The sequence below is a fragment of the Bos indicus genome, chromosome 11, assembly GCF_029378745.1.
Source record: "Bos indicus isolate NIAB-ARS_2022 breed Sahiwal x Tharparkar chromosome 11, NIAB-ARS_B.indTharparkar_mat_pri_1.0, whole genome shotgun sequence".
In the NCBI taxonomy this organism is placed as follows: domain Eukaryota; kingdom Metazoa; phylum Chordata; class Mammalia; order Artiodactyla; family Bovidae; genus Bos; species Bos indicus.
This window is the reverse complement of record NC_091770.1, coordinates 19,400,891-19,421,362: the sequence shown is the minus strand read 5'-3', so window position 1 is coordinate 19,421,362 and position 20,472 is coordinate 19,400,891. Positions and strand designations below refer to the sequence as shown.

Sequence of the window (20,472 nt, the reverse complement as noted above, 5' to 3'; positions counted from 1 at the left end):
AAAGCTAGGTAAATCTAAGATGCATTATTGTCATTCATAAACTGTTGTGTTTTGAAATCATTTGTATATATTTTACAGAATTTTTGTTTACAAAACCATCAGAAAGAGGGTTATTTATCTTAAAAGTGACTCCTTTTTAAATTTTGATTGAATCATAGTTGATATACACTATTATATTCATTTCAGGTGTACTACTTGGTATTTCAGCATTTATATATATTATGAATTGATTGCCACGTTACGTCTAGTAACTATCTGTTACCATATAGTTATCACAATATTGCTATGCTGTACATTACATATTTAAGAAGTAACGTCTTTTTTGACGTTGGCTTTCAAGGAGAGGAATTTAGGGGATGACTTTCTTATAATAGGGGACAGGCAGGTTAGGCAAATTAACTACAATCCGTGGGCCAAATCTGTCAGATGCCTGGTTGTTTGGTCTTTTTTTTTTTTTTTTAAACAACCCATGAGGTGAGAATTGTTTATAAGTGGTTATGTAGGCACTTCCCTCATAGAGTAGTGTGGATTTTGCCTCCTGGCAAGCAAAATAAAAAATATTGACCCTCTTAAGAAAAGTTTGCTGATTCTTACTCTGTAGATTTTATTTGCTTGATAAAATGTAAGCTGTTAAAATGTAAGGGGAACAAAGTAAGGGCATTTCTTACAGTGATTTTTAATAGTTGCAGTATCAAACCCACGATAGAGCAAATGTACTAGTTAATGTTAATTCAACATAGTTATTTATTTTTTTAATTGAAGTACAGTCGATTTACAGTGTGGTGTTAGTTTCGGGTATACTTTTTTGTGTGTTTATTTGTAAAGGGGTTATTTAGAAGGTAGTTGTTTTCTAGGAATATTTTTGGTGATACTAATAATAAAATCATTGTATTTTATGTTGTCTTTTACTTTGCTCTTAGGGAATGGAGCAACAATTTCCACAATCCGTTCTTCTTGTTTGGTGGGTTGTGCGATAACCCAGGACCATTCAGATTCTCTGGTCCAGGCAGCTGCCATATCTTGCCTTCAGCAGCTTCACATGTTTGCACCACGACATGTCAATTTATCCAGTCTTGTTCCTAGCCTTTGTGTAAGTATAAAGCTGTTTCATTCTTCTGTTTGTTTAGGGAACCCAAAATTTGTTTTCCAAAAGTTCAGACTAGAGCAAAGCAAAAAAAGTAAGTTTCCTGGATTGTGCGTTCTAGAGTTTCAGCTTCAGTAATCATTTTATGACTGTTCATTTTATTCACTGATTTTCTTTTTCACCTTTTAGGAAATATTTTAATGAACTGTTAAATAAGGTCCAGAGGACTTTCTCTGGACCAAACATACCTCAAAGCTAGGCAAGTATGTTGTACAGAGAGTGGAATCTCTTGGATGCAGCTTTAAGAATAAAATTTTTTTTCTTTTTTTTAAAAAAATGTACAAAAATCATTATACATAGCACAAAAGGAAAATATTAAAGAAAAGTGTTGTTAACATGGTCCACAATGATTATTTACAATAAATGCTAGAAAAGACTACAGGCAAGCATATAAACAGAGGATCCTATCATAACCCAGGCATTCAGAAAAGATTTCCTTGAAAAAATGATATATAAGATACAAACTGTAGGATAAATAGGTGTTAGTTTGGGGAAAAGTGTGATATTGGAGTAACAGCATTTATTTTTACACAGAAAGAAAAATATGTGAAAGATCCTGAGATGGGAAGGAGGGAATGCATTTAAGGAATCGTTTAGTCAGAGGCTGAGAGGAAAAAGGGGGAGGTGGGTCATAAGGGCACAGGATGAAGCTGGACAATTATTTAGGGGGAATCAGTCCCACACCTTCAAGGAGTTTGAATGTGCCACGCGTGGAAACCAGGTGCATGTGAAATGTTTACAAAGAACATCCACAAAGAAAATAGTCAATTAATAGTATACACCAGATTGCATTCTGCAACAAGCTATGTGCCATCCTGTCAAAAGCCATGGCTTAACACCCAAGTTTTGAGGGCACAGATGGCATCCCTTGAGCGTGGTGAACTTGTTACATGATACAGCTCTGGTGTGTGTGTGTGTTCAGTAGTGTCTGAGTCCTTGCAGCCCTATGGACTGTAGCCTGTCAGGCTCCTCTGTCCATGGAATTTTCTAGGCCAGAATACTGGAGTGGGTTGCTATTTCCTACTCCAGAGACTCTTCGTGGCCCATGGCTCAAACCCCACATCTCCTGCATTGCAGGCAGATGCTTTACTGCTGAGCCACTTGGGAAGTGCAGCTCTGATAGGCAACTGATAAATGTGATGAAGACTCAAACACACACTCCTCAGTTGTCTGGGTCCTCTGTGCATTTTTTTCCTCCTTAAATATAATTATACTATGAAAGTTTTCCTTATGAGATGGAACATATTTAAGAGGATCTGGTCAAGTAATAATGTGAATTTCTTTAGCTCAGTGGAGGTTATCAGTAAGCCACAGGGAACACACTGAGTGTCCTGTGTGTTAATGGAAAATAGTGTATCCAAAATTATTTTTTTAGCAGAGCATCAAGGGTTTTGTTACACGGTATATTGAAGCACTCTCCTGAATCTTTTCCAAAACTCTGGGAAGGAGATGGGATGGGAGATGAAAGATGAAAAAGAGGGCCACTCGAGTGGCTCTCTTGATTCCACATTACCAAATGCCCTTTGAGCTGTCTTCATTACCAAATCTCTTGACACTCTCTAAAAAATAGTTCACACATGGATTCATCCAAATTAGTGAAATCAGGGCTGCTTTTTGTAAACTTCATGTTCATCCCTATTCAGCCATTGCCACCAGAGGAGACCATACTATGTGATACCATGTGTAATACCTAACACAAATGAGGTGATTTTTTTTTCAGCAAATCTATTAAGAGGTAAGTTTCACCACAGTAATCTTTATGAAATTATATAAAAATATTTAAGTGTATATGATAGAACTGTTCAAATGTGTTTTTTCAAGAACAGCCACCACTCTGGATTACTTTTATTTTCCTCCTGGCAAGTAGGTGCTTTTTATAACCATGTGATCATTCTCCTGTCCCGATCTTTTCTGCACACAGCAAGTACATTACCTGGAATGATTGTAGGAGATATCAGTGAGAAAAAGACTTGAGCTAAATGCCCACGTTGTCAGTGACAGAGCAGGGATATCTCATTGTCCAGAATATAAATACATGGCAGGCACAAGAAGGGATAGGTTAGCAAGATGACGTATGGTTTAAATAATAGGACTTTCTGGGCTTCCCTTGTGGCTCAGCTGGTAAAGAATCCTCCTGCAGTGCGGGAGACCGGGATTCGATCCCTGGGTTTGGAAGATCCCTTAGAGAAGGGAAAGGCTACTCACTCCAGTATTCTAGCCTAGAGAATTCCATGGACTGTATAGTCCATGGGGTCGCAAAGAGTCAGACAAGACTGAGCGACTTTAACTTCACTTCACAGAGGCCTAATGAAGGGAATGGCAATCCACTCGATTACTCTTCCCTGGAGAATTCTGTGGACAGAGGAGCCTGGCAGGCTACTGTCCATGGGATCACAAAGAGTTGGACGTGACTGAGTGATTAACACTAACTAGAGGCCTAATGTAGGAGCAAGCAGCACAATGTTCCTAAGGTTTGTGGAATATAAGGAAGACAAAAGAAGCTTCTTTGGAAAACAGTGAGGCATAATCTACAAAAGTTGAAAGTATGCATACAATATAATCCAGCAACTCCCCTCTAAAGTAAATACCTGAGAGATTCTGCATGCACATGTGTGCCAAAAAAAAAAATCCTCAGGAATTTTCATTCCTGGGTTATTTGTGCTAGCCAAAAAAAACAGAAACAGCCAAAATGTGCTCCATTCTGCAGAGTGGATTACGGTGTAATTCTTCAATAAAATATTATGCAACAATAAAAATGAATGAACCCCTATTATATGGAATCACGTGGATGAGTCCAACAGACATATTGCTAAAAAGAAACCAAACACAGAAGAGAACAGACTTCATGGTTCCATTTGTATAAAATTCAAGAATAGGGCTACGCCAGGCTCTACTGATAGATGTCACAGTAAATTCTGATTATATCTGAGTAGCTAAGAAGTTTGCGTGAATCCACATATTTTTTTTTATCAAATTTAATATTTTTTTTCCTGATGTTTTGTGGATTTTACCAGAAAGTGTTAAAGTTTCCAAACAAATACAACTTAATTGTTACCTGGTTAACAGTGGCTGCAAAACACCATTAGTGTTAATTTGCATCTCTCATATCAGAGACAGAGAAGGCAGTGGCACCCTACTCCAGTACTCTTGCCTGGAAAATCCCATGGATGAAGGAGCCTGGTGGGCTGCAGTCCATGGGGTCGCTGAGGGTCTGACACGACTGAGTGACTTGACTTTCACTTTTCACTTTCATGCATTGGAGAAGGAAATGGCAACCCACTCCAGTGTTCTTGCCTGGAGAATCCCAGGGACGGGGGAGCCTGGTGGGCTGCCGTCTGTGGGGTCGCACAGAGTCAGACACGACTGAAGTGACTTAGCAGCAGTAGCAGCATATCAGAGATGTTGAAATGGAGGGGTGGGGAAATGACTTCAGGATTGTTAAAACTGGGTTTTTGAAAACAGTATGTAAACCTTGAAATATTTTATGTCTTTCACTTCAACCCAGGATTTGTTGAGTGTATTTTCTTAGCTACAATTCTATTTAGTTGTAATTAAATGAACTTATATGGTGTTCTGCTTCATATATGTTTAATCCTTTGATCTTTCCACAGTTGCATAAGATAGGTAGGACCTGTCTGTACCGATAAAAAAGCAAAACTCTGAGAGATCTGTTCCTTCCGTGTCATATGACCATGCTTAACCTTACCTATAGGATATTTGAAAGTTTTAAAATGTCATTATTTTTAGGAAGACAAAAGAAAACATTATGTTGAAAAAAATCTGATCTGTTAGGTTTTATCTCCTCAGTTTTATATATATATTTTAATACTTGCTATAATTTCAATGGTTGTGAGCTTTATGCAAAAATGAGCTACAAATGCTATATTAACAGCATAAAAATACATTATCTAGCATTGTGAAGGAGTGATGTCTTCCATATAATTATTTTCTCCTCCATCATTTCTGGATGAGATTCTTTCCAAAATGTCTTGCTGCCTTGCTTAAAAAGCAACATATGGATCAGAGTTTAATATTTGCTTGATGAATCAGATTGATAGATTGAGTGATAATAGATTTATTATCTATTATATGATTTACTATGTATCATCTACTGTTCTAAATAAAATATTTGTTTTAACTTATTTTATTTTCACTATATTCCTGTGGGAAATTGCTATCCTCATTTCATATATGAGCAAACAAGGCACAGAGAGGTTAGGTAACTTCCCTAAGATCACACAGGAGTAAGTGTGTGATTTAAACCCAGTCTGGCAACTGGAGCCTGAGCTCTTAATTATTATGCAGTGGTATGTCTTATGGTTTATATCATATATTAGAGTGTACTATAGTGATTCTTTCAGGAACTTTTGAAATGAAAAATATTCTATACCAAAAGAATCTGTTCTGTAGTTCTTTTCAGATATTTATGTTTGCTTAATTTTAATTTTTTATTTTAATATGTACCTTCCTTTATTTTCAGTTCTTACTGTATGCTCTACCCTGTGACTTTTCATATGGTACACTTGATCTCTGCACTTTATATATTTCAGTGACATGGAGAAGAGAATGGCAACCCACTCCAGTATTCTTGCCTAGAAAATTCCATGGACAGAGGAGCCTGGTGGGCTGTGTCATCCATGGGGTCACAAAGAGTTGGACATGACTGAGTGACTTCATAGTTGATTAACAATGTTTTAATAGTTTCAGGAGAACAGTAAAGGGACTCAGCCATGCATATGCCTATCTCCATTCTCCCCCAAACCCCTCTGAGGCCCATCCAGGCTAGCACATAACATTGAGCAGAGTTCTATGTGCTATACAATAGGTTTTTGTTGGTTATCCATTTTAAGTATAGCAGTGTGTACATGACCTTGCCAGAGTCCTAACTATCCCTTCCCCCTGGCAACCATGAGTTTGTTTTCTAACTCTGAGTCTCTTTCTGTTTTATGTTCATTTGTATTATTTCTTTTTAGACTCCACATGTAAGAGTTTTCATATGATATTTCTCCTTCTGTCTGACTTCATCCAATATGACACTCTTTAGGTCCAAAAAAAAAAAAAAAATTTCAGTGACAGAGTTTAATAGGACTGTGTATAAAATGTGCAAAAGATCCTTCTGGGTTTTAGTCTATGTATATTATATGATCTTTAACCCAAGACTTGGGGCAGTTCTTTTGTAGCCTATGAAAATACTCTATATATTTTATTGGTATTACTAGTTTCTGAAAATTCCATCATTTGGTTCTATTGGAAACAAATAAGGGTGTTAAATGAAGAGCCTCTTCAGAAATTAGATGTTGATATATGTTCATCAGACACGTGAGATTACAGCTTTTTAAAAAAAGTCTAAAATTATTATGGTTTACAGGTTCACCTGTGTAGTTCCCATCTATTACTTCGACGAGCAGCTGTGGCCTGTCTCCGGCAACTTGCTCAAAGAGAAGCAGCTGAAGTATGTGAATACGCCATGAGCCTGGCAAAAAGTTCAGGGGACAAAGAGAGCAGTGGTACCAGTAAGTCCTGTTATCAGTCAATATTCTTTTTAAGTGTTTTAATATTTAAAATGATTATTACTTATTAAATAACATTTTTGCATTGAAATATCATCAATTTTATTACTCTTTTAAATAAAACTTGTTACTTTTAAAATTCCCATATAGTTTTCTTGGTAGTTTTACATTTTTAACTTTCGAAACACCCTCTTCCAACAACACAAAGACTACACACGGACATCACCAGATGGTCAACACTGAAATCTGATAGATTATATTGTTTGCGGCCAAAGATGGAAAAGCTCCATACAGTCAGCAAAAACAAGACCAGGAGCTGACTGTGGCTCAGATCATGAACTCATTATTGCAAAATTCAGACATAAATTGAAGAAAGTAGGGAAAACCACTAGACCATCCAGGTATGACCTAAATCAAATCCCTTACGATGATATAGTGGGAGTGACAAATAGATTCAAGGGGTTAGCTCTGATAGACAGAGTCCCTGAAGAACCATGGAAGGAGGTTCGTGACATTGTACAGGAGGTAGTGGTCAAGACCATCCCCAAGAAAAAGAAATGCAAAAAGGGAAAATGGTTGTCTGAAGAGGAACAAATAGCTGAGAAAAGAAGAGAAGTTAAAGGCAAAGCAGAAAAGGAAAGCTATACCCATTTGAATGAAGAGTTCCAAAGACTAGCAAGGAGAGATAAAAAAGCCTTCCTCAATGATCAAATGCAAAGAAATAGAGGTAAATAATAAAGTGAGAAACAGTAGAGATCTCTTCAAGAAAATTAGAGATACCAAGGGAACATTTCATGCAAAGATGGGCACAATAAAGGACACACATGGTATGGGCCTAACAGAAGCAGAAGATATTAAGAAGAGGTGGCAAGAATACACACAAGAACTATACAAAAAGATATTCATGACCCAGATAATCATGGTGGTGTGATCACTCACCTAGAGCCAGACATCCTGGAATGTGAAGTCAAGTGGGCCTTAGGAAGCATCACTACGAACAAAGCTAGTGGAAGTGATGGAATTCCAGTTGAGCTATTTCAAATCCTAAAAGATGATGCTGTGAAAGTACTGCACTAAATATGCCAGCAAATTTGGAAAACTCAGCAGTGGCCACAGGACTGGAAAAGGTCAGTTTTCATTCCAGTCCCAAAGAAGGGCAATGCCAGAGAATGCTCAAACTACCGCACAGTTGCATTCATCTCACACGCTAGCAAAGTAATGCTCAAAATTCTCCAAACCAGGCTTCAACAATACACGAACCGTGAACTTCCAGATGTTCAAGCTGGTTTTAGAAAAGGCAGAGGACCAGAGATCAAATTGCCAACATCGAAAAAGCAAGAGAGTTCCCCAGAAACATCTATTTCTGCTTTATTGACTACACCAAAGCCTTTGACTGTGTAGATCACAACAGGCTGTGGAAAATTCTTCAAGAGATGGGAATACCAGACCACCTGATCTGCCTCCTGAGAAATCTGTATGCAGGTCAGGAAGCAACAGTTAGAACTGGACATGGAACAACAGACTGGTTCCACATTGGGAAAGGAGTACGCCAAGGCTATATATATTGTCACCCTCCATATTTAACTTATATGTAGAGTACATTATGCAGAATGCAAGGCTGGATGAAGCACAAGCTGGAGTCAAGATTGCCAGAAGAAATATTAATAACCTCAGATATGCAGATGAACCACCCATTCGGCAGAAAGTGAAGAAGAACTAAAGAGCCTCTTGATGAAAGTGAGAGAAGAGAGGGAAAAAGCTGGCTTAGAACTCAACATTCAAAAAACAAAGATCATGCCATCTGATCCCATCACTTCATGGCAAATGGATGGGGAAACAATGGCAGACTTTATTTTCTGGGGCTCCAAAATCACTGCAGACGGTGACTGCAGCCATGAAATTAAAAGACGGTTGCTCCTTGGAAGAAAAGCTATGACCAACCTAGAGAGCATATTAAAAAGCAGAGACATTACTTTGCCGACAGAGGTTCATCTATTCAAAGCTATGGTTTTTCCAGTAGTCATGTATGGATGTGAGAGTTGGACTCAAAAGAAATCTGAGCACCAAAGAATTGATGCTTTTGAACTGTGGTGTTGGAGAATACTCTTGAGAATCCTTTGGACTGCAAGGAGTTCAAACCAGTCAATCCTAAAGGAAATCAGTCCTGAATATTCGTTGGAAAGACTGATGCTGAAGCTGAAGCTCCAATACTTTAGCCACCTGTTATGAATACCTAACTCCTTGGAAAAGACCCTGATGCTTAGAAAGATTGAAGGCAGGAAGAGAAGGGGACAACAGAGGATGAGATGGTTGGATGGCATTACTGACTCGATGGACATGAGTTTGAGCAAGCTCTGGAAGTTGGTGATGGACAGTGAAGTCTGGCATGCTGCAGTCCATGGGTTCGCAAAGAGTCGGACATGACTGAGAAACTGAACTGACTGACCTTTTAAAAATTTCATAGCTTAAAATTTTGGGGGTAGCTTTTAGTGTCAGAACACTTCTGCCATCCCTCAAGGATATTATAACTGTATAAGGGGTATTGCCTTGTATCCATAATATATTCTTGTATATATCCATAATGTATTCTGAAAACAGAAATGATCTATTTTGAGGATACTTGAAAGCTTCTGATGTCTGACAATAGTTAATTTTTTGAGATGTTACTTTTCCTTGAAGAAGTTAAGACCACAGTGACCAATTAAACTATGAAATGTCAGTAGATGTTTGGGTAGTGAAAAGTAGATCTTTACTTTCTTCAGTTCTTTTTGCTTTTCCAAGAGTTTTAAGTATAGCTTGCGTATGTAATTGCCCTCTGGGGATTCCCTGATATCTTCGTTGGTAAAAAATCCACCTGCAATGCAGGAGACTCTGGTTCAATCCTTGGGTCGGGAAGATCCCCTGGAGAAGGGATAGGCTACCCATGCAGTATTCTTGGGCTTCCCTTGTGGCTCAGCTGGTAAAGAATCCACCTGCAATGCAGGAGACCTGGGTTCGATCCCTGGATTGGGAAGACTCCCTGAAGAAGGGAAAGGCTACCCACTTCAGTATTCTGTCCTGGAGAATACCGTGGAGTTTATAGTCCATGGGGTCACAAAGAGTCGGACACGACTGAGTGACTTTCACTTTCACTTTTTCTCTGGTTCTAGGGGTAGGTGGTTTGGGAACTTTAAGAGCTTAATTGACAGACATATTTCGCCTATAGTGAGAGAAAATTTCTACTTTTAAGAGCTTCCTAATGCATAGTAGTTTCTTGGGTACCAAGAAGTAATATACCAAAATAGCTTCAATTTTAGCATAAGGTGAATAAGAACTCTGTTAGCAAGCACATGCTGTATTGTAGAGTGTATAGGAAGTTTACTATAAAAAATCTAGCAGTAAACATTACTGCTTTTTGGAGAGAAAACATAGTGCCAAAGGTAGTTGCAGAATTCTCTTGAATAAAAATTTCAAAACTTTTCTGCCAGTCACCATAATCAATATTCTGAGATAAACTAAGAATGGGAAAAATATTCACAAAATATCCTTTGTTTATTAAAATGTGTCCATTTGTATTTTAATATTTTTAAAGCTTTTACAAACGTGTGCCAGGGGGCCTAAAACACCACCCCCCCCACCAGGTTTGGTGATTCACTAGGACTCAGCATATAGTCACATTTATGGCTATGATTTATAACAGCAGAAGGATACAAAGCAAAATCAGCAAAGGGAGAAGGTACCATGGAGTGAAGTCCAGAGCAGACCAGGCACAAGCTTCTAAGAGTTCACTCCCCATGGAATCACACAGGATATGCTTAATTCCCCAGCAAGGAGTTGCAACAACACATGTAAAATGTTGTCTTCCAATCAAGGCTATGGTTTTTCCAGTGGTCATGTACGGATGTGAGAGTTGGACTGTGAAGAAAGCTGAGTGCTGAAGAATTGATGCTTTTGAACTGTGATATTGGAGAAGACTCTTGAGAGTCCCTTGGACTGCAAGGAGATCCATCCAGTCCATCCTAAAGGAGATCAGTCCTGGGTGTTCTTTGGAAGGACTAATGCTAAATCTGAAACTCCAATACTTTGGTAACCTGATGCGAAGAGTTGACTCATTGGAAAAGACTCTGATGCTGGGAGGGATTGGGGGCAGGAGGAGAAGGGGATGATAGAAGATGAGATGGCTGGATGGCATCACCGACTCGATGGACGTGAGTCTGAGTGAACTCCGGGTGTTGGTGATGGACAGGGAGGCCTGGCTTGCTGGGATTCATGGGGTCGCAAAGAGTCGGACACAACTGAGCGACTGAACTGAACTGAACTGACCTGAAGCTTGCTAGACTCTCAGTGCCTAAGGTTTTTATTAGGGGCTAGTCAAATAGGCATGATTTACCTAGCATATACTGGAAGTTCAGATTTTCTGAAAGTTTGTTGTTCAGCCTAAACAGATGTCCAGCATAAACCCTATTGTTGGTAGAGATAACTTAGTCATTCTCAGCCACTTTTATCAGGAAATGATGGGGCTCTCTTGAAACCCAATCCCCAGATGCAAGTCAAGGACTAACTGTGATATCAGACGTTCATAGGGTAGTCTGGGACCTGCTAGGGTAGGTCTTCAATGCATCTGTAAATATCACAAGAGTACACAAAAGAGGTGTTTTATCAAGGAAACAATACCAACATATGAAATATCTTTAACCTGATTAAATAGTTACATGTTAATACAATCCTAAGATAGCATTTTTCTTCTATAAAACTGATCAAGGTTAAAAATTATGATTTTAACCAGTGTTGGGAGAGGTATGAATAAAAGAGAGATTTCTTATAACTGCTGGTAGAAATGTAAAGTCACACAAATTTCCTTGGAGCATTTTTTTGTCAGTATATCCTTCAGGTTTTCAAACCGTGCTAACCCTTTGACCTAGCCTCTTTCAGGAATTCCTGCTCAGTGGTTAATCAAATGTACTCCTAAGTCAGTGATTTGCTATGTTCATGTAAATTCATGTTGTGGAAGTCTAATTCCTGCTACGGGAAAATATTCACGCTATACTGCTAAGTGAAAAATAGACCTCTGTGCTTCATCTCTCTAGAATGTTACTTCCTCAGAACCTTCTATTTCCTGCTGTCTTTGAATTCCCCTGACTGTGGCTGTTTTCTGCAAGCCTCTCCTTATTATGTCTTTGGAGTGATTCAGTTTCAATTTGTTCAACCAACATATATAGCAATAATTTTTTTCAGATGATTAAATCTATTTAAAAATATATCTTTCCCACACTTTTCTTGTTAAAATCAAATATATTTATCAAGTATTCCCTGGAGATTTGTTTAAAATGCTATACGCTAATCTGTCTTAAAGAGCAGGGTTTTTACTTTCATTGTCAGATTAAATCCTAATTCTAAAAACATGTAATTTGTAGACCGTAGTTGAATTGTGTATATAGCTAACTGGTTTTGTTGTTGTTGTGAATTTACATGTAGATCATGGTCTTTAACATAACTATTACCACTGGTATACAATAAAGTCCTGTACAAGTTCATTTGAAATATTTGCTTTTCAGATGTTAGTCCTTTTGCGCCCGGAGCAAGTTCTCGAAGTGATATCCATTGCCGGCATCAAGGTGTTAATATAACAGAAACTGGTCTCGAGGGACTTCTTTTTGGAATGCTAGACCGGGAGACAGACAGAAAATTATGTTCTGATATCCATGATACTTTGGGACATATGCTGTCATCGCTGGCTGTAGAAAAGCTTTCTCATTGGCTAATGCTTTGTAAAGATGTCCTAGCAGCTTCTAGTGGTATGTATATAATATATATATTCTTAAAATAAGGAAAATTATTTATTTGTGATACATATCTATAGATATATACCATATAGAGATATACATACATATATTTAAATTTGAGCCTACATTTTTAAATACTAATAAGTTATAATCTATAAATCCCTGTAAAGGGATTAATTAAGGTTAAATTATATTACCAACTAATGAACTCTGATTATTTTTTGGCAGATAACTAAGTTCAAACTAATTTTCATGTATTAAAATCCCAGATTACTGTCTTGTTCAATATAAGATGTAGAAGTAGTGAAATATGTAAATATTTTTGTTATTCTTTCCCTGGTTTTTCATTTGTTTTTATTTTTTTTAATTAAATATATTTAACAAGAAATTTTATTTTACTACCATAGATCAACAATGATACCTTTCGTAAAAATAATTATTGTGAAAGTACATGCAAAGGAGACAAAACAGTATTGTTGAATTTCAAAGTGGTATCTGATAACTGCTTTTATTATTTATTTATTTTAATTTTTATACAGTTTTTAAAGGTTACTTTGCATTTACATGTATTACAAAATTATTGCCTGTATTCTTCGTGGTGTACATCACATCCTTGAGCCTGTCTTACATGCTTTGTACCCAGTCCCCCTCTTTGGTGTTTTAGTTGATTCTCTAAAAAGAACCTTGCCAATTCTACTGTTTTTAAATTAGATACTTTCAAACAGTGCTATATCTAAAGCATCATTTTTGTTTACGTGAGGTTGTTATAATGTGCTTTTACTCTTGTTACAGATATGAGTACTGCAACTCCCTTAAGCAGTGGAAAAGATGAGGAATTTGAGAAGAAAGATGAGATGGATGATGATACCATGTTTACCACACTCGGAGAAGAAGATAAATCAAAGCCCTTTGTGGCACCTCGCTGGGCCACTCGAGTATTTGCTGCTGATTGCCTGTGTCGAATCATCAATCTGTGTGAGAATGCAGACCAAGCTCACTTTGATCTTGCCATGGCACGTTCTGCTAAACTACGAAACCCTACAAGTAAATCCAGTACTTCTTTTCCCCAGAGTATTTTTTAATAGGTTTGAAATGTTTTACTGCTTTAACATGCTTTAGACTGTGCTCTTCATTTATTGTAAGTTTCCTTGCTTTTTGCCTTTGTTTTTTGTCCTCTCTACATACTGTCTCTCTTCTGATCTCTGTTTGGAAGGTAAGTTGAGGAAAGTGGGCCAAAGTTATATATCTGTCTACCTTAAGATACATTTATCTTAATGATTTATCCTAAGAATAATGATGGCCCTAAGCATAATGATGACAGTAACGTATGTTTCCTTGGTACCTTATCCTACTTTTAGCAAAAGTTTAAGGTGAATAAATAAAGTGCATTTTGCAGTCCCCAGCCATGGAGAATGTCAGAGTTTGTGAATGCCATGGCAGATTTTAAACTCAGATTTCAGAAATGCTATGGCATATTTTTGAAAAGATGAAATTGTTTATCACTGAAACCTTTTACTTTTTGATCGTTTGTAAGCTTGTATACCATATATCCCCTGGATCAGATATTAAACGGAATTTACAGAGATCATCAGATTTAGTATTTTTACTTACAAATGAAGAAACCCAGAGAAGCTGAGAAAGTGGTAGAGTAACAGACTCTCTTATCTTATGCTTTGTTGTCTCTTCATCATCCTGTCATTTTTTTAAGTATCTGAAGACATCGTATGTATTATCAGTATTGAGGTCTGTGTGTTAAAAATGCCTTCTAGTTTATTTTATTGTGTGTAAGAAGCAGTAATGGATTAAAAAACAAAAAGTAAAACAGTATTACACTGTGTATAAAATGTGAATCTGGTATAGGATACCAGTAAAGCACAATATGTTGTGAACATTGTCTTTAATCATGTCATTCATCAAATAGTCATCAAAACTTGCTCTTTGCTGTCCATTGGGGATCCAGAAGGAAAAAAATAACAGTCTGTGCTTTTGAAGATGTTCTAGTCTAGAAGACAAAGAGACAAATTTGTCACTCAAATAATTATATTTCCCAGTAGTGGAAGGATAGAGTACTTTGGGAACATAAAAAATTGCTATTCATTTCCTGAAGAACTAGGGAAAACCTCAAAGAAGAGGTCATATTGAAGCTGAATTTTATAGGAAGAGAGAGGGTTTTCCAAGTAGAAGAGGCTGGTTGTGTTAGTCTTCTGTTGTTATTGTAAGAAATGACTGTAAACTTAATGGTTTAAAATAACAAATTTATTAAGTTATGGTTCTGTGGGTCAGAAAATCCCAGGGTGTTATAAACCTCTGTTGTTGTTCAGTCATCCAGTCGTGTCTGACTCTTTGTGACCACATGGGCTGCAGCACTCCAGGCCTCCCTGTCCCTCACCATCTCCTGGAGTTTGCCCAAGTTCATGTCCATTTCATCGATAATGCTGTCCAGCCCTCTCATCCTCTAATGCCCTTTTCTCCTTCTGCCCTCAATCTTTCCCAGCATCAGGTACTTTTCCAATGAGTTGTCTGTTCACATCAGATGACCAGAATACTGGAGCTTCAGCATCAGTCCTTCCAGTGAATATTCAGGGTTGATATCTCTTACGATTGACTGGTTTGATCTCCTTGCCGTGCAAGGGACTTTCAGGAGTCTTCTCCAGCACCACTATTTGAAGGCATCAATTCTTTGGGATTCTGCCCTCTTTACTGTCCAGCTCTCACAGCCATACATGACCACTGGGAAAAAACCATAGCCTTGACTATACAGACTTCTGTCGGCAGAGTAATGTCTCTGCTTTTCAACACAGTGTCGAGGTTTGTCATCAGTAACCTCTATCAGTCCCCTAATTCTTTCCCCATTTGGGGTTTCTTCCCAGTGTCCTTCCCTCTCTCCCCACATTAGGCATTCATCTCCTTGGATTTGGGGAAAAGTTAGAGGTCTTGATTTGAGAAATGTTATAGGTAGAGATTGTGAAGAGAAGCAACCACAGCACTTTCATTCTGGGATCAATTGCCTAGTTTTTCATTGGCAGATTGATATAAATTGTAAATTAGGTGACAGAATACAGAAGGAGTAATGAGTTTTTATTTACTTTTGAGTTGACATAATATGAATAGGCTCATTTCAGTACAGTTTCTTCTGCCTTGGAAATTTCCTCCCAAATTCTGATAATAGTTTATTATACCTAGTTTTTATTGATGATGTGTTTTTTGCCTGTCTTAGATGAGGAAGCATTGGGAGCCAGAAAATTTTTTTCTCTCCCCTTTACTTCCCTTGCCCAAATCAATAGATACTCTTTTTCAAACTTAAAATTCTAAAATTGGTAGAATTTTAGGTAGGCAGATGAAAAATTTGGAAGATACCGGTAACCTTCACAATAGCAAAAATAATAAAAGCCTTTTAAAATAGAAGTTGTTTGGGGATCAGAATTGCCACAGAGTTGCCACTGCTTCAAAAAGTTTGAGGATCTTGCAGCCTCCGGAAGAATTTTAGAGTTCTTGAACCTGATAAATTCTTTATATAATTTCTGTTGCTATGTCATTAAGTTCACCGATCTTTTCTTCTTCATTATCTAATCATTGCTAATCTTATTCAGGGTATTTTTTACTTCAGATATCTTTTTATATCTCTAGAAATCCCATTTGGGTTTTATTCATCTTTTGTTTAGGCAATGTGTTTATAATAGCTGCTTAAAGGTCCCTAACTGAACTGAACTGAAAGGTCCCTATTGTGTTATCCTTTTCATTTTTGGACCAATTTCTATTCATTGCATTTTGTTTTTATTTTCTTAGTCATGGGATATATTTTCCTGCTTTTTACATCTGTAGTAATTTTTTACTAGTTGCTCAGTTCATCGCTCAGTTGTGTCTGACTCTGTGACCCCATGGACTTTAGCACACCAGGCCTCCCTGTCCATCACCAACTCCTGGAGTTTACTCAAACTCATGTCCATTGAGTCAGTGACGCCATCCAACCATCTTATCCTCTGTTGTCCCCTTCTCCTCCTGCCCTCAATCTTTCCCAGCATCAGGGTCTTTTCTAATGAGTCAGCTCTTTTCATCAGGTGGCCAAAGTATTCGAGTTTCAGCTTCAACATCAGTCCTTCCAAAGAATATTCAGGACTGATTTCCTTTAGGATGGACTGGTTGGATCTCCTTGCAGTCCAAGGGACTCTCAAGAGTCTTTTCCAACACCATAGTTCAAAAGCATCAATTCTTCGGTGCTCAGGTGTCTTCACAGTCCAACTCTCACATCCATACATGACTACTGGAAAAACCATAGCTTTGACTAGATGGACATTTGTTGGCAAAGTAACATCTTTGCTTTTTAATATGCTGTCTAGGTTGGTCATAACTTTTCTCCCAAGTAGTAAGCATCTTTTTATTTCATGGCTGCAGTCACCATCTGCAGTGATTTTTGGAGCCCTCCAAAATAAAGTCTGACACTGTTTCCACTGTTTCTCCATCTATTTGCTATGAAGTGATGGGACCGGATGCCATGATTAGTTTTCTGAATGTTGAGCTTTAAGCCAACTTTTTCACTCTCCTCTTTCACTTTCATCAAGAGGCTCTTTAGTTATTCTTCACTTTCTGCCATAAGGGTGGTGTCATCTGCATATCTGAGGTTATTGATATTTCTCCTGGCAGTCTTAATTCTAGCTTGTGCTTCATCCAGCCCAGTGTTTCTCGTGATGTACTCTGCATATAAGTTAAATAACCAGGGTGACAATATAGAGCCTTGACGTACTCCTTTCCCAATGTGGAACTAGTCTGTTGTTCCATGTCCAGTTCTAACTGTTGCTTCCTGACCTGCATACAGATTTCTCAGGGGCAGGTCAGGTGGTCTGGTATTCTCATCTCTTGAAGAATTTTCCACCGCCTGTTGTGATCTACAAAGTCAAAGGCTTTGGCGTAGTCAATAAAGCAGAAATAGATGTTTTTCTGGAACTCTCTTGCTTTTTCCATGATCCAGCAGATGTTGGCAATATGACTCTGGTTCCTCTGCCTTTTCTAAAACCAACTTGAACATCTGGAGGTTCACGGTTCACATACTGTTGAAGCCTGGCTAGGAGAATTTTGACCATTACTTTGCTAGCATGTGAGATGAGTGCAATTGTGCGGTAGTTTCAACATTCTTTGGCATTGCCTTTCTTTGTTGACCAAAGAATTACAGACTCCATTGGAGAAAGTTATGGTAATCAGTTATTTTGCTTCAAATGTCATCATACATCCTATAATATCATCCATGTTATCATATTGTATAAAGGTTTACCATAATTCTTCAGAGATTATGATATGGAAACTTTCTTGAAAGTATATCTTTTTTATTTTTAAACTTGGTATAACATGTTGATCATAAATGCTTTTTAAAGCAAATTCATTTGTATTTTTTTTTTATTATTACACTTAATTTTGGAAATGTTTTCCTTTTTGCCTTCTATTTTTATTTTTAGATGACCTCTTGGTACTTCATCTCTCTGACCTAATTCGCATGGCATTCATGGCTGCAACCGATCATAGTAACCAGCTGCGGATGGCTGGTCTCCAAGCCCTCGAAGACATTATCAAGAAGTTTGCCTCTGTGCCTGAGCCAGAATTCCCAGGTCATGTGATTCTGGAGCAGTATCAAGCTAATGTGAGATATTTTTTGTTTCAAAATTAAAATTGATCGTTTGAGTGAACACTAAAGTGAAACTCCCCTGGAGAAATGTATCTGGACCTGTAACCTGTTTATTCATGTACCATGCTTATGTTTTTTTCCCCTTGTCCGTTACATAGTTAGGATCAGTTCACAGCTGAAGAAATCATAATATAAAACGTGTCACTATTTTTAAGTCATGAGGTAGTGATTAGTGATAAAACTAGAATAGATGTTCCAGCCTGGCTTTCCATTTTTGTGTTTAGATTTTTAGTCATGCCATTTTAAAGATAAAAGGAACATTTAAAGAGTGATGTGGATTTACTGCCATTGTTTTTATATGTCAAGACTTGATAAGCATTTTTAAAAATAAAAAGCAATTGTCTCTTGTATGCTGAAGGATAAATCAACTTTTAGTAGCAATGAAAACTGTTACCAAAAGAACTGTGTATTTCAAAAGATTTTTTTTATGCTCTAAACATAGATATACTTGTTTCTCCTGAAATTTATACCTGTATTTATGTTCTTCAAAGGAGTCACAATAGGGACTTCCCTGGTGACCCGGTAATTAAGATACTACACTTCCACTGCAGAGGGTACAGTTTGCATCCCTGGGCCACATGCATTGTCCCCCCTCTCCGCCCCCCAAATAAAAGGATGCACAATGGATGTAATCCTAGAAATGGTGGATTATGTGAAGGAGAGAGAAACTTGTTAATAAGAAAACAATAAACTATTTTTTTCCTCTGTGATTATACCAAAATCGTGGCTTCAGTCACATCGTACCTCATTTAACATCTGTGCTCAAACATACACAGAATTAAAAAGTGTGGATAATGTATAGTCCATTTTTTTCCATTATAAGTATAGGTAAAGAAGTTATACTTTCTAGTCCAAATGGCTGTAGAACGCTCTTATATAATGCTGCTGCTGCTAAGTCGCTTCAGTCGTGTCCGACACTGTGCAACCCCATGGACTGCAGCCTACCAGGCTTCTCCGTCCATGGGATTCTCCAGGCAAGAACACTGGAGTGGGTTGCCATTTCCTTCTCCAATTAACTCCCAAATACCCAATCTATCAGAATGGTCTTTTTTTTTTTTTTTTTAATCTTCCTATTTAGAAATAATTAAAACCTACAGAAATAATTGCAAGAATAGTACAAAAAAAGACCTTGTCTTATACCCTTCATCCTTCATTCACATTTGCCAATTGAGAATTTTGCCTCATTTGCTTTAACATTTTCTCTTTCTGTCTCTGCTCACAACAGGCACTCTTTCAGCTTTTTTTTTTTTTTCCTGAGTTGTTTAAAAGTAAATTATCAAAATCATGTATCTTTACCCTTGAGCACTTTAGTCTGCGTTTCCAAAAGACAAGAAAGTTGTCTTACATAACCACAGAATAGTTATCAACTTTAAGAAATTCCAAATTGATGTACTACTTTTATATAATCTGTCATATTCCAGGTTTATCAGTCAACCCAATAATATCTTTTATAATATATTCTTTCTCCTTCAGTGTGAGACCTACTAGCACCTCTGAAGTGCGATTACTACAGTTGATCATTCAAATGCAAATACTGGTTACTTGCCATGTGTGTTCAGTCACTGAGAGGGACCCTTATTTGATTTCCAAACTCCTGTTGATAAGCCTTAGTGACTGAATCTCTAGTGTAAGGGGAGAAATCTCAAATTAGGAGTTGACTATATCTAATTCCTTATTCACATCATACATACTAAATCTAATATAGCCAAGAATCTGTGACTGATACTGGCTTATTAAAATAAAGTAGTAAGTAGAGTGGACCTGGTTAGTACTTGGCTGGAAAACTAAAGCTCATATTCCTTCATTTATTACTCTGAGCAGTACATAAATTAGTATTTCTTAAGCAACTTTCTTTTAAGACATCTTGTTTTGAAGTGAAATGATTTTTAAGGTCTTTAGTGACTATGTGAATTTTTAGTACTACTCAGTTATTTAAGGAAATTGAGCCTTTAACCTCAGTTATATGAGATTTGCCCATGAGGTAAACACTGTTAGAAATATGTTCAAGAATATGTAGACAGGAGAAAAATAGCAATTTTCTCTTATCTGTGGGAACTTGTGGCTTTGTTAGAAAATCCCATGTACTATTAAAAATAAATGAAAAAGAACAAAATTAATTGCTTATTTGGTATAAGATTCATACAGATTAGATAATGATAATCTCCTGGAAAGCAAAAGAAGAATGGTATGATTGAGTTTATTGTTATCAAAAAGATAAGAGACATGTGATAAAAAGGAAAGGAACAAAAATATGTTTTGTGTGTTTTCATCTCCAAAGACATAAGAGATTTCCTCAGTTCAGTCCTTCAGTCCTGTCCGACTCTTTGCAACCCCATGGACTGCAGCACGCCAGGCTTCCCTGTCCAGCACCAACTCCCGGAG

At 37.4% G+C, this 20,472-nt stretch overlaps 1 protein-coding gene across 4 annotated transcripts in view; it reads left to right on the top strand.

The window, feature by feature from the left end:
* Positions 1 to 20,472, top strand: part of HEATR5B (HEAT repeat containing 5B) — a 102,520-nt gene that overhangs the window by 45,386 nt on the left and 36,662 nt on the right. For all 4 annotated transcript variants that reach the window (XM_019969989.2, XM_019969987.2, XM_019969988.2 and 1 more), the window contains 5 exons: positions 921 to 1,090; positions 6,513 to 6,657; positions 12,189 to 12,428; positions 13,209 to 13,460; positions 17,864 to 18,045. In XM_019969989.2, the coding sequence (XP_019825548.2) occupies positions 921 to 1,090; positions 6,513 to 6,657; positions 12,189 to 12,428; positions 13,209 to 13,460; positions 17,864 to 18,045 (989 nt within the window). The remainder of the gene's footprint in view (positions 1 to 920; positions 1,091 to 6,512; positions 6,658 to 12,188; positions 12,429 to 13,208; positions 13,461 to 17,863; positions 18,046 to 20,472) is intronic.